Genomic DNA, 16,285 nt, shown 5'->3' on the forward strand with positions numbered 1-16,285 from the left:
TCAATAAGACTTTTGTATTCAAATTCAATCGATGACAGTGAATGAAATTGAAAGTCATTGCTGAATGAATTATGTACATAGGAGCTTATATTTTCTTGCAACAAAAGTAAATTGTAAAATAGAAAACATATACGTTTGATATTTCAATCAGTAACTAGCCTTGTTGTCTATGTATTAAACATGTTCCCAACAAAGAATAAAATAAGGAGTGCGAGCGGTCAACATATAAAATATTCATTTTATTTGAATAATTAAACATTATATAGTTTTTCATAAACGATTTGGAGTTGTTCGTCTAATAAGTTACAAAACTTTAAAACTGGACTTTAAATGGGGTTTTTGTTTATCCTAATTTTCGGCCTGGTATTATTATGATTTGATATATTTAATTAAACTCATCATATATACCAGGATTAGATTATGTATTTACGCCAGACGCGCGTTTCGTCTACAAAAAGAATTAAATGAACAAAAGACCTCATATTCGGGCCAGATAAGAGTGTCATGACAAAACGAGAGACATATTTGATGGAAGACACGGATTTGAGACTGGACATCCCATCAACAATTAGGCATAGACTTAAAGGAGACGTGACACAATTTTTTTTTTTTTTTTTTTTTTTAATTTTTTAATTAATTAATAAATATTGGTCAAATAACATATTGTAATAATTTTTTCTTGTCAAAACCTCATTTAACGGCCTTTTAATGGTCAAAGAATCCAGCGCTTGTCGTAATCTTTGATTTTTAATGAGATACCGGTCACGTGATTGTGATGACGTCAGTGGATACAATCTGAGAAAATGTCTCAAAAAGGACGAAGCCGATCATATTCCTGTAAAATTAAACAATGGACGGTGTTGACAGCAGTTTTCAAGGCAATTCTCAAACTTTAGATATTCAACCGTATCAGTTTGAGCCGTTACTTGTTGAAAATAATCAAGTAGAAGATATAAATTCGTCATCCGACATTGACGATCTTTCAAGCAATGCCGATATAATATATCAATTATTAATTTCACCAAAAATAAAGAGATATTTCTTAAAAATGTTTACGTTTAACAGGTAATTGAATTACATTTAATAATACAAAAGACAGGTCATAAATAATGTAGGACAGAAAGTCACAGGACAAAAAGTCACAGCCAAAAAGTCACGGACAAAAATTCATAGGACAAAAAGTCGCAATTTATTTTCGAAATTATTTTTCATATAACAAGAAAAAATACAAAATACAAAATTCTTGATCTATTATATATTAAGTAACTTTGTTACTAAAATTTATTCAAAATAGATATCAATAATGATCAAATAATTGTTATAAAAACAACATGTCAAAGTGGCTTGGTATCTATAAATGGCTTCATTGTGGCATGAATTATATCCTTTGCATGATTTAATTTTTTTTTTTTTTCATTAAACAAGCTTCATGAAAAATTTCCCAAACTCGAAAATGAATAAATGTAATAAAATAAAATATTTCAAGATCACTCTCTAATAATTTAAAAACAATTCTTAACAATCGTCATAAATTACCTATCACCTTACCAAGAGTGTTGGGTGTAAAATTTGAATTACTAAAGCTGCCCCAAAAAAATGGGTAATAAGTATGACATAACGGGAAGGGGGGGGGGGGGGTATTATAAGTAAGATTTTAAAGAAGTTTTAAAACAGTAATATATATTCATATGTCTTTTTCTCCTCCATAATAATCCCATTGAAAATGTTCTATGAGTACTGGCTTATTTTTTGTGAAATTTTTTCCGTGTGGTATATCCTCAGTCTATAAATTGTTTTGTATTTTGTGACTTCTCTTCAACTTCGACAAAGTTTGGCATAGGGGCCTTATATAATGTAAAATGAAAGCTTATGGTATTGACGGAAACTTATTGAATTGGTTTCAGGATCATCGACACGACAGAAAACAGAGAGTAGTAATGCATAACAGAAAGAATTAAAAAAACGATAGGCCATTATGTAAAATTGAAACGTTTCGTTTGTACGGCCCAAGAAAATTGAATATCATCTAACGCAATTGAGATGTTCCCCTTCATTCTTAAACAATGATCTATTTAGAGCTAATATTATAAATTTATAAATGATCCTTCTTGTCATTGTGGGTCAGATATTGATGATGTCTACCATTACTTCTTTGTTTGTCCAAAATACACATTATGTAGAAAAACCTTCTTCAATAATCTCAACTGGCTATCCGAAAACATTGTTTCAAATACAAAACTATTAATTTGCGGACACATGGAACTTTCGAATGAATAAAATATTCAAATTTTCAAACATGTTCAAAATTTCATAAAATGGTCAAACAGATTTTTTATGCCTTGATAGAGGTTATTGTTACTGGCACGGAACATCATTGTCATCATCAGTACACACGTCACCGTCACAGAATCATATGACTTTTCAAACTTTCTTTTTCTCTTTTTTACGTATGAAAGCTAGTATCATTCTATAAACTGTTTTCCTTATATGTCCATTATATCATACTGTTATTGTAATTTTATATTGTATTATGGAGAAGACTTCACAAGTATGATTTACTTGTGTCTAATCCTTTTTGCTTAAATTCAGCAAGTAAAATATGTTTTAACTAACTCAGTCTATACTTATACATTATCTACTACTCCCAGGTCTGTATCAATTGGATTTATCTGCATTATTTAAGTTCAAACTATGTTATTCATCTCCATGTATGTCTTAGGCAATATAAAGACTTGCATACATTCACTAGCCAAAATATTTGTTTCTCATTCAAGTCACCTTTTGCATATAATTTTTCACCACGATAACCTTGCATCAATGGTCTGTCATTTTAAAAGCATCACTTGATATCTCTTTACAATTTATTCTTTATTAAGAAATAAAATGATTTTTTAAAAATAAATAGAATAGGTAAGTACTAATAACTTATTGCAATACGCCCTTCATACCTGCCTAATTTTTATTAGAAAACTCAGAAGGAAATTTATGTACCCACTACAGGTTGTGTATTAGTTATGGGGACTGACAGGCTTTTTTTTTTATTAATTATTTACTTTAGAAGCATTTCTTCTTAATTCTCTATTTATTTTTCTCTATTTATTTTGCTTATCTAATATTATTATACTCCATTCTTTACTAAGTAAATTCACAAACACATTATTTTGTATCCGCCCCCTTTTTAAGCTGCACTGTCAGTCCTCTTTTCTCTATTCTGTAAACCCCCATATCCGACAGATAGGTATTGACTATTGTTTATTCAAACAGGTTAAACAGATATGCATTACGTAACTTATATCTGTAACCATTGCTCTGGTATATTTTCCAACCTCACCTGTGCACCCAGCAGGTGATCATGGATGTACACAGATTCGACGCATGTTACGCAATAGTGCGTATTGCCGATGTCATATATATATATATCACCACCCGGGGCATGACACCTGTAGCTTTCAACTTCAAAGGTAACCCAGCACTGCAGAGAAAGTGTGCCGCATACCTGTAACTTCTAATCGATGTTGATGACTTTTAATTTATTATGTCCAATTTCAGTGTACACACCTGCACACGTGAACAGGTAGTGGGGTACACGCAGGAGGTACACAATACCAAATTTTAAATATTGAGATATATTTGGCTATAAAATTATACACAAATATGACTAAACTATTAAAAAAATTATTAATAAGGGACGCAAAAAATATTTGCGAAGAAAAAGATTTGTTTCTCCCTCAGCCATTCTCCGCTTCTCACAAGCTCCCCGCTTAATTAGGTGGGGCTCATGCAGCTGTTGTTGGTTGTGTCAATGGAATGTCAGGTACCGCATTTGGACGAAGTTTTGGCTTCATGGTAGGACATCCCTCGAGATTCTTCATAACTTCTCGGTCACGATCGTAACATGCATTTGTAAAGTGGGCGGAACAAAGTCTATGACTAGTGCTTGGTAGGAAGTCCTATCTCTTCCTGGGACTAGTCTGCGGGTTACTCAGAAAACGGATTTTTTTTTTTATCAAATTGTCCTTATGCCTATTGTTGCATCTACTGGCAGAACACAGAACCATTTTTAATCACTGACATGGGTTTTGTTGGAAGATATTCGAATATGAAATTGCCCTTATTATGCCTTTACACCCGTCAGTCAAATATGATTGATGTAACCACTGACGTCACAGCCTCGTTCTGAGTGACTTCCGGGATTGAAATATGCATAATTAGTATGTCGACAGATCGATACATTTAAATTTATTTTTTATCCATTTAAACGATAATTATATTGTTATCGATGTTTTTTGGGGGTTATTATGTATAAATAAATATTTATTTAAAAAAAAAAAAAAAAAAAAAAATCATGTCACATCTCCTTTAAAGCTTTCTAGATATAGATTAGAGACTTGAAATTTACTTGATTTTACACAATGTATACAACCGTAGTTGACCTAACACAATGCTCAAAAGGATATTTTGCACACATTATCTTCATGGTATAAGAAGACATTGGTGCTCTGACATTGAAACAAACTGATAAAAAATTTAGATACTACTATACCGTTTGATTTGTGGTCCGAGACCACAATTATTTCGTAGTGCATTTATTTTAGACAATAAATTCAAATTAAAAAAATCCCACATGCGCTTTCTTAATAAAGTTTTTACAGTGTGTTGTACTACTTTTGGGACAAATTATATCAAAATTGTAGAAAACTTTATCGGCTCTAACTCAAAATATGCACAATTTTATGTTAAGGGGTCTTGAATTCTTTTGACAGCTTCCGAAGTGCTAATTTTTAACCTTTTTCAACTGGACCAAATCACTACTATACTCTAAAATTCATGACCCACATGTTTTGACAGTGTCATTTCATCCCTTGACTTACTATTGGAGGCATAAAACATGGAGAAATACATTTGGAAGGGGTATAAAAAAATTGGCAGGTAACACACTGTCTACACTAGGGACTACATTTGTAGACAACGGAAATCAAGGGACGACAATTGTGGTCTCGAACTATGTGACGGTTTTAAAACACACTTTTTCAACCATTGAAACCATTTTAAGATGTTTATATATTACATATCGTTTGGTATTGTTTTGTCTAAAGTGACGTTTTGAATTTCAATAAACAATTATCCAATGTTTAACTTCATTGTAATAAATAAACTGAGGTGTACTTTTAGAAGATTCATTTCATACGGGAAAGCAATTCCTATTTTCTCCAGTGAGATTGTTAATCGAGCACATAACTTTAGATACAATTCGTTTAAGCTTGTCGATCCTCTACGTAAACTAATTGTGAAAGATGAGTAGTTCAACACCGCAATAAGGCTTTTAAATATTGAATAATCGGTATCAATATTGATTTTATTTTAGTTAATCATAACATAACTGAGTATAATTGATAAAAACCTATGTACATTCACGGTTTTACAATCCATTTGTTCCTATATTTTTGAATTGCAAAATGTCATGTTTTATCTCTGAAGTTATTAACGTCTTTTACACTAAACCAATAAGATGACGGATGTCTTTTGATTGACATGTTAGTATTTTAAACATGACTTATTATACAATTATGGCCTACGTGAAAAGTCTATATGATAAATTATTACATAGAGGAAAGGTTATTTTGCTCGAAGTCTGTAGGTTTGCATTTTCTCTAAGATCTGTACTTTGTGTATTTGGTTTTGCTCTGTATAGATTTGATGAGTTGAACACCTTGAAACTGAATTTTGATAGAGTTATTTCATTGATAACCATACCTCTTCTTTTTATTAAATATCTTACGTATATTTTGAAACTTATATTATTTTATAAATGGTTTAACAAAAAATACCTGTAGAAGCCATTTATTGCTTTAGTTTTCAGTCGGTCTAGTACACAATGGCAGTCGTATCATATGTATCATAGTGAAATCGAAGCTGACAAAAAGATCTAAAAAAAGGAATGAAAGAGAAAATGATAAATAAAATTCAATTCAAAAAATAATGTACTTATTATATGTGAGAATAAGCCCTTTATAGGTTTCTGTTCGGTCTGAGCCAAGACTCCGTGTTGAAGACCATACTGTTACTTATAATGGTTTTTCTTTTACAAATTGTGCCTTTGATTGAGAGTTGTCTCATTAGCACATAGGAATATCTACTACCCGTCGATAAACTTTATTGCCGAAACGTACATATATATCTAGAAGAAAATTTTAAGCTTCAATTATATCGTCACATTTCCAGTAAGTGTTTCTAGCAGAATATCCTTTTTCGTTACCGAAATAGGCTTTAAACTAGTTACAGCAAATAAATTTGCAATGAGATTTTTCAAAAGACCATTTTATTAGATATGAAAACTTTTTTCTTGATAAGATTGTGTAGAAATGTAGTATAGAGAGTAGAAAAATCATAAATGTCAACAGTATTAAAAAGACCATCAATAGCATGTTTTTTTTTATCTTAACCTCTTAAGAATTTTTATCACTCCAGAAATAAATAATACTATTATTTTCATAAGCTTTATACCAAAAGTTAATAGCAAGTTATTTGATTGAAGTAAGGGAGGTAGTTAGAAGCACTGATATATAAGTAGTAGAACACTTCCTAGTTGCCCTTATACTCGTTATAGATAAACACCAAGCGTGGTGAATAAACTATTCATAGATATACAGAAAGATGTGCCAATGAGACAACTCTCCGTCCAAGTCACAATTTTGTTAACGAAAAACCATTGTAAGTCAAAATATATAGGTAAACGGTATACATTTGTTGCTAAAGAATAAAAAGTTTAAATCAAGATGGACAAATAAATAATTTCTAATACCAATTCATCCTTACTTATTATACTATTTTTTTTTTTATGTCTGACTATATAAATGTTTCTGGAAAGTTCTAAATCATTAAAATATTAAGAAGTTGCCACCGAAGCCAAACAACAGCAAGACGCATTGTAGATTGGTTCCTCAACATCAGAACTACCGTTACTGTCAGTGTCTAAATCAGGTAGATATGAGGCATCCAAAACTGACTTCGTAAATCTGGGACTGTTGATTGAGGTATTTTGAAGTCAGTGTAATCCTATGTACCAAAGTACACTGGATACGTGGGCACAACATCCAACAACTCTGGCTCCAACCTTGCAAGTACAATACCACCCATTTATTTCACCGTCTAATTTATACTGTACAAATACATTGTGGTTGACACTGTTACTGAAACGAGACTGCAATTTGATTTTAATCAAGTTCTCCTTGATCTTACAAACATACAGCTGATATACGCTGTCATCACCAATTTGCTCTCTAACATATAAAGGGGATTGTTTAAGTTGGTATATCCCCATTGTTATCTGGCGGAGTTTTTCCTCGGATAAGACCGGGAAATCTTTTAGATGATCCGCTGATGATCCATCAACTAGTGTATATATTACCCTTTTATTTATCAATCCCTCCTTTTCAACAATCGCTTGAACTAAATGTCCTTTCTTGCTTTTATCAAGCATTGCCTCAGCTATCTTGATATCATTTGAATTTGAGCTGGCAATTGCAGGTCAATATTTGTTACACACTGCACATACTAACCGTAACAATTCTCCGATGAAAGGGATGTTAATGTTCGAAACAACCTTGTCAAAAAATTGGCATTGTTTCAGCCTACCATTAACACTTTCTACGATCCACCTGACTTTTGTTACCTTCCCTTTCATGAATGAGACATACCGAATTAGGCTATTTACCGGATATGATATCACATAAGCAACACGACGGAAGCCACATGTGGAGCAGGATCTGCTTACCCTTCCGGAGCACCTGAGATCACCCCTAGTTTTTGGTGGGGTTCGTGTTGTTTATTCTTTGGTTTTTTATGTTGTGTCATGTGTACTATTGTTTGTCTGTTTGTCTTTTTTATTTTTAGCCATGGAGTTGTCAGTTTGTTTAGATTTATGAGTTTGACTGTCCCTTTGGTATCTTTCGTCCCTCTTTTACTAGTCTACTATTATTTGCCTCGAACAGATCTTACATTAGATTGACGTATTGTAGTAGTGTAAGTTGACAAATCCTCGAACTGCTGCTTTGTTTACCCAGTCAAGTTATAATAATCATCGTCTGTTAGTCTAGATGGATTATCAAAATCCAAAATAGAGGATTTTGACATATGTACAGTCTTCTACACGGAGCATTTGATCACACAAAACAGCAAGCTACTAAGAGCCTAAACAATTACTGATGATAAACCATTCAAACGGGAAAACATAGGTATAATCTATATAATGAACGAGAAAGGAGAAACATTTAAAAGCCACATCAACAAACAACAACTACTCGGTTTTATAACCACTTGCTAAATATTTTACCCGCATACAGATTTCAATTGATAATGGAAACGGAAAATATGTCAAAGAGACAACAACCCGACCAAAGAAGAGATAACAGTCGAAAGACACCAATGCAGCGAGAAAATACCGCACCCGGAGTTAGGCCGTAGCTAGCCACTAAATACTAGTAATTTGTTTTACTAGTTTAGTGAAAATGGACGTCATACTTAACTCCAAAACATATAAATGAACTAAAATTAAAAACCTACAAGATTCACGAAGGTCAGAGGCTCCTGACTTGGGACAGGCGCAACAATGCGGCGTGGTAAACCATATTTTGTGAGATCTGAACACTCCCCTATACCTCTAGCCAATGTTAAAGAAACACACACAGTATACACACAGAAAAACTCAGTTAAAAGAAGTCCGAGTCCGATGTCACAAAAGGTAACAAAAAAATTTAACAATGACAATGATACATAAATTAACAAAGGACTTCTAGCAGTTACAGACATGCCAGCTCCAGACCTCATTTACATTGATTGAAAAAAATCTGTCTTCATTTGGAAGTCAAGCACAATCCCACATTCATTTTAAGCATGCATTACAAGTGGGTAATTTGACATTGGCCTTCTTATAACTGTTCATTTGTCATTTTTTCTGATAGTAAAAACACCTTTATTCGGTAGTCAATTATATTTTGTATGTAAAGTGCTTGTAAGATGTTCATTTCCGTCTTTGGATGAATTCATCGAACCATGACCTCCTTTTTATAGATAATTAGTTGGGTTGTGTAATACCACTAGGAAGAACTTAATCATAATGGTACTTTCTTCCTAATACAATATGTTAATTTGTAAAGCAAGCACTATATGTTAGGGAATGCAATCTTAGTTTTTCTTAAAAACTAAAATCTATCTCCAATAATGACATGAAACGAAAGACGCAGTTTCATAGAGAATAATAGGGGAATCCTGGATTGAAGACATTTATATTTATTTATATTCAATATTATTCAATAATAACTTTATTCTTAAAGTTTCATTGACGTCATGAAAATCCCCAACATTTTCTTTATGTAAATAACAATAGGAACTATAATTTATTTGTATCGCATACAACCTAAGTAAATTAAATACCATTGAATTGCGTAATTTTAAATATGTAAAAAAATGTTCACTACTATATCAAGCATTTAAAATCATAATGACAATCGATTTATATCATGTCTGCGAATTGCTTGTGATCTTTTAACGTACATCCTACCTATTTTAATTTAACGAGGATGTTGTGGCTATTTTACTCACTGAGTCAATTTCAAAACATGCAAAAACGTAGTTGAAACCATTAACGATTCTTAAAACCTTCGACCACATCGTTTTGGTTTTATATTCAGAACAGAAATAAACGTCTAAGAAATCGAAAACATAGTACATATGTTCACTTTTGATTCGAGTCTTGTTTGATTTATACTTTAATAAATCATTTCACGAATAATAAATATATAATAAATAACATTAGATATGACAAAACTTGTGAATTGTTTAAAGCATTTACAATGGTATCAAAAATTTCAATCAATTTGACATGCGAAGCTATGACACTGTTAATTATTTTTTTTCGTGAGATTTCTTGGGCATTGTTAATCCCGAATTGTATCACAATATTGTTCATTTAAGAAACAACATGTTATCTGATATTTTGACCGAGAACAAATCCAACACTTGATAAATAATGTGCGTTTAAAGTGATTTTCTTGATTTTCCTTTACCAGAAAACGCCTCAAACTTAAAGATTTGAAAACATGGAATGTAAATATATCAGGACAAGTTACGTGGTACTGAAAAAAATGGACGTATATTAATTGCTCGAGTCTTTACAGGTGAACCGTACCTTATTTCTTAATTTATTAACCATTTTTTAATTTGTTGGAAAATAATTACTCATATCCACGCTTTGTTTTGCAATTTTAAAACAGTCATCTAAACATGGTAATAATTTAAAGAAATACTAGCTGAAAAATATATGGGTAAATGTAGCCTTTTCTGTAGGCAAATAATTGAAAATATGAATAGTATTTTCAGGATTAAGAAGATGAAAGAAATTTCGTCAGATAAACAAAACCAAACTTCAAAAATTAATTACACTGAGTAAAACATATAATCCTACCTTCATGAAACCTGTTGTAATGTGTCCTGATAATCTTATCCAGGAAGTAATAAAAAGAAAGTCATGTTCAATGTGTGTTCTTGGTCCTTAATTATTCTTAGTAAGGTTTTGAAATATCATTCACTGTTTAACTAGTCTTTTCAATAGATTTTTAACACATCATTTGTTCTTTAATGGATAAAATTAAAAATAATCAATGCATTTCATTGAGTGAATAAAATGCTCATTCCAGTACAAAATTAAAACTGAAAAGAGATACCTTAATTTGTATTATGAATAATGTAAAAAAAACATAAATAATGAAAAAAGACATCTGATATTGTTTAAGAAACAGAAGTGATAAAATATGTGTTATACAAACGTATAAATTAAATTATTACGAACACTATAACACACCTGTTATCATAAAATGTTCTTATCAATTCTTGTTCCGATGATAAATTGCTTACACGGAATACAGAAAAATGGGAACAAATATCTCATTTTTAGACTGTTTATAAATAACAATCTGATGTTCAGTATCTGTCGTTTGTTGAAGTGGTTACTCGTTTCTCTTTTGTTTTTATTATATAGATATAAGACCGTTGGTTTTCGCGTTTGAATGGTTTTACACTAGTGTTTTTTAGGGATCATTTTAACTTGCTGTTCGGTGTGAGCCACGGCTCCGTGTTGAATACATACTTTGAACTATAATGGTTTACTTTTATAAATTGTTACTTGGATTGAGAGTTGTCTCATTGGCACTCATACAACATTTGTTTTATATCTATTAATGTCCAATGGGCAATATAACTTTCATATCTAAACAGATCGTGTGATTTGATGTGGATATGAATACAAGCCCATCGTCTTATGTGACAGACTAGATATAATTTTTAACATGCTAATTCATAAGGTTTGTACAAGAATATGTCAAGTTACGGTCATGCTGTTTTGACCCCGAACATTTTTCTTACTCCTTAAGCAAACACTTTAAAAACATAATTTACTAATAATATACATGGTAAACATGATACAGAAAACGAAAGACTATAGTTAAACATTAGATCGTTTACAATAAACTAGCTTCCATATCCAATACCAGCTTTAACTGAGCCTGAATCTAGACTTTATATTCTACAATATAATTGTGATACAGGACCAGTTTCTCAGTTTTACTGATTGAATATTGTTGTTTAACTCCACTGTCAGCACTACTGGCTAATCAATAAATATTGGAGTCAAATATTTAGAGTGCTATAACTCTAAACACTGATATTGTAATAAAGCATACGAATGGCTAACGATTTGTTTGACTTTCCCGAAGGACGATGTGTTTCTCTCCATGTACTTCGGCTTCCTAAAACAAAAAAATTAGCTTGTCGTCACGATACAGCCAAGAGGACTGAAAGTGGCGTTAAGCACTTACACAATCATCTATTCAATGTTTTTTTTACGATGTAGGTGAAAACATTCTTCGTTTATATGTTAGCGTCTGTAAAATCTGCTAGATGTAAGCTCTTTTTTTATTTATAGAGTTCGTTGCATATCCGCCAAAAACTTTGGTTTTAGTAAACGTCATTCGTACATTTAGGGCATCTTCATAGAGTATATTCGAAAAATTTCATTCTTCATTCTTGATAATCAGCATGGCTGTCATTCAAAACCAAAGGATGCTGCTCAAACGAGCGAATTGATTTGTTATCAGATGACAGGGTATGTAAATGAATTAACTAAATTCATTGACATAATAAATATATATTACCGTTGATTATGTATACATTAAATAACAGTAAATTGTTACATCCCTTTAAACTACGTATTTTTTAAGTGTTAAACGACCTCGGTATACAAAGAAAAAAACGTAAGGAAAATTGTTCAACAGTTCGGAACAAGATAAAACTTTGACAATTTATTTAAGTTTAAATGAACTTGAAATATTGTTGTAATGTGTAGTATTATGCCCTCTAATGCAGTAATATTTCTAAAGAATGGAATAACGTATATATTTAACCAGGAAGTGTAGTTGGACAATTAAAAAAGATTTAAACCAATCACAATTATCGAAACATAGACTATATGCTGTATTCAAAACAATTAAAAGATTCGATTTCAGTAGATTCAATGAATAAAGTTGTCACAGTCCTATGTTGTTTATTTATTATTTGTTATATGTATTTCAATCGATCGTTTTGACATACTTCACAGTTCTGATTTTAATTAAAATCCAACAAGTATTACAAATGACTAATTTGACACAAATTTAGCGATAATCGGTTAGCCATACACATTAGCGCATTATACATGTTATACGTTACCACTGTGTCTACACTACCCCGTTAAAAATGCAGTTTCTATATGATAAATACGTCTAAACAGGTGACAATTCTACGACGGATCCATCCATTGGATTACCAGTGAAGTTGATACAGGGATGAAAACACATATTTATAATTACTCCTAATATCAGCACAATTATCAAATGGATTGATCTGTCGTAGAGTTTTCACTTGGTAAGACGTTCTCATTTCTGTGACTGCATCTTACAATCCTTTACAATATATAATTTAGCTAATCTGCAATCAATTCCATATTCATGCATCATATATCATGAATTGTGTTACAAATCTAGATTCTACTGACGAGAAAAGGCAACAATAGGCCCTTGAAGGCTAAATTTTTAATTCAATCTAGGTGACCGAGTAATCTAGATCGCAAGACACAATGAGCCTGTAACCCGGATAAGATTTCTCTCAATCAATTTATGACTTTTGAACACCGGTATACTACTGTTGATCATTATATACAACATAAGGCCTGAATGAGCAAACAAAGGTAGGTGTCAGCGCATGTAAAACTGTCTGAACCCACCACTTTTTGTACCTCTATCAAATTAGACATAAGTATGACGTCCAATATCACTGTACTAGTATACATATTTTTTAGGGGCCAGCTGAAGGACACATACGGGTGCGGGAATTCTCGCTACATTGAAGACCCATTGGTGGCCTTCGGTCGGGTTGTTGTCGCTTTGACACATTCCCTATTTCCTTTCTCCATTTTTTTCCTGACCAATGTGTTGTTCGTTGTGGTTTGTCTTTGTTTGAACATTTGTTTTTCTACAGAAAATGAACTCGAGTTAAGGTAAGTTAGAATAATTGGTTGGGCTGTATTTTTCATGAGTCGAAAGTGCTATTGTATAGAATACTTAATTGGTAACGATCACTGCATCGAGTTGACCAGAGTTTGAAACTTATTTAACATACATTTATCGTTTGGATTTAGTTTTTTTCTTTTCTCAAATATTCAATCTTTTCTTTTCACGAATTCCACTAGCAACCATTTATGACTTATAGATTCCAAAGTACCCTAATCATCAATTGACACACTTTTTTTATTTTTAAATTACTGATTATAGGTAAAAATGTCCTTTTAAATCGTATACTGTCAAAGCCAGGCACAAATATCAGAGGAACTAAACATATTTCTAAATTATTCCACGTGGTAGCAAGGTGTTGACATATCTGAAGTACATAAAAGGATGACTGTTTTATTTTTTATGATACTTCTTTCTATGTTACTCTGAAGAAATTGTTGTGGTCAACTTGGGTAGCACACAACATATTTCTTTTCTTCGATTTACCTATATTTTTTGGTTTGATTAAAAGTTGGAAGACACTTCTCTTTCGGCTTTATGTGAAAAGAACCATAACATATAACAGTAACAAAAATCAAATCACAATAACAAATATATAAATAAATAAACATGTTTTATAAATTTAAACTAGCATCATTGGTATTCCTAGGACCGTGATCTTGCCACACAAAAGATAGTTAATTGATGGGTTGCACAAGTCCAAATACAAAACAAGTAAGGTTATATTTCATACATCATTCTTTCAATGGGTTCTACAGAAAGGATTTCAGAATCTAAATAAATTAGACGCAAGATTCATACACAACTTGAATGATATCATCCAGATGAATTTAACATACTAGTAGGTGTAAACTCACGTATTGATCAAATATTGGTCCTGGCAGACAAAAGCATCTAGCATCAACTCGAAAAGTAAAGCAAAGCGTATTATTTGTATATTATAGGTGATTGAAATGATAATGGTTTGAATAGAAACTTGAGCATATTTTGCGAGGATAATTATGACATTAATAAAATATTTCGACACCCAAATCGTCTTTTAGATATACTATGTACGCATCTGATTGGTTAAATCTAAAATAACATATTTTTACAACAACAAAATTATAAAATGTATTGAATTATTATCTTCACTCCGAGTATGTCAACAAAGAGTCATATACAGTTATATCAGTCGTATCATTCAAATGTACATATACATACACTATTGATATAACACGACAAATAGTAACTTTCACAGTATAAATATAGACAGAGCATTCAAATAACAAATCAATAGTATCTTTCACAGTATTACTATAGACAGAGCATTATATAACAAAACATCAGTATCTTTCACAGTATTACTATAGACAGAGCATTTATACAAAAAAAAAAAACAATAGTATCTTTCACAATATCACTATAGACAGAGCATTCATATAACAAAACAAATAGTTTCTTTCACAGTATTAATATAGACAGAGCATTCATATAACAAAACAATAGTAGCATTCACAGTATTTCTATAGACGGAGCATTTATACAAAAAAACAATAGTATCTTTCACAATATCACTATAGACAGAGCATTCATATAACAAAACAAATAGTTTCTTTCACAGTATTAATATATACAGAGCATTCATATAACAAAACAATAGTAGCATTCACAGCATTTCTATAGACGGAGCATTCATATAACAAAAACAATAGTATCATTCACAATATTTCTAAAGACAGAGCATTCATATAACAAAACACCAGTATCGTTCACAGTATTACCATAGACAGAGCATTTATATAATAAAACAACAGTATATTTCACAGTATTACTATAATAGAGCATTCATATTATAAAACAACAGTATCTTTCATAGTATAAATATAGACAGAGCATTCATATAACAAAACAATAGTATCATTCACAGTATTTCTATAGACAGAGCATTCATATAACAAAACAAATAGTTTCTTTCACCGTATAACTATACATGCAGCATTCATATAACAAGACAAATATTATCTTGCATAGTATAACTATACATACACTACACATATACCAATACAAATAGTATTTTTCACGTTATTACTATACATACATCATTCATATAAACAATAGTATCTTTCACAATATAACAACATCTATATAACAAAACAATATTACTATAAATACAGCATTCATTCAACAAAACAGAAAGTTTTTGTCATAGTATAACATAAACAAATACATTAGTAAGTCAAATCACAGAATTTTGAAATAGAAATAATTTTAAGTAATATTTATGTAGAACTCGAATCTATGGCGGGTTACAAATCTATGGCAGATTCCTAATCTATGGTAAATGTGACGTTACAAACGCTAAACAATGGGGAAAGGGTACCGTATAACGTCACAATTGAATATAACGCCATATTACATCTTCACCGCCGCTAACTATGGCGGAACCCATAGATTTGAACACCATTCAAGATAAAGATATTTCCCTGACAATAATTTGCGGGTGGTATCACGAAGATGGACCAAATGTGCTGTACTGGCCGAATCCCGCGATTAATTATGGCGCCGCTATTTTCAATACCGTATATTTTAGAAAAAGGATTTTTTGGGGTTCTTTATAGCTTGCTGTTCGGTGTGAGCCAATGCTCCGTGCTGAAGGCCGTACCTTGACCTATACTGGTTTACTTTTATAAATTGTAACTTGGATG

General features: G+C 31.5%; 1 protein-coding gene across 2 annotated transcripts in view; it reads right to left on the reverse strand.

The window, feature by feature from the left end:
• LOC139517797 (uncharacterized) overlaps window positions 1-10,553 on the reverse strand; it is a 41,542-nt gene extending 30,989 nt beyond the window's left edge. For both annotated transcript variants that reach the window (XM_071309239.1, XM_071309238.1), the window contains exons 1-2: window positions 10,463-10,553; window positions 5,829-5,926 (exon numbers count right to left, since the gene is read on the reverse strand). In XM_071309239.1, the coding sequence (XP_071165340.1) occupies window positions 5,829-5,841 (13 nt within the window). In that variant the 5' untranslated portion in view covers window positions 5,842-5,926; window positions 10,463-10,553. The remainder of the gene's footprint in view (window positions 1-5,828; window positions 5,927-10,462) is intronic.
• Between the last annotated feature and the right edge of the window lie 5,732 nt (window positions 10,554-16,285).

The sequence above is a fragment of the Mytilus edulis genome, chromosome 3, assembly GCF_963676685.1.
Source record: "Mytilus edulis chromosome 3, xbMytEdul2.2, whole genome shotgun sequence".
NCBI lineage: Eukaryota > Metazoa > Mollusca > Bivalvia > Mytilida > Mytilidae > Mytilus > Mytilus edulis.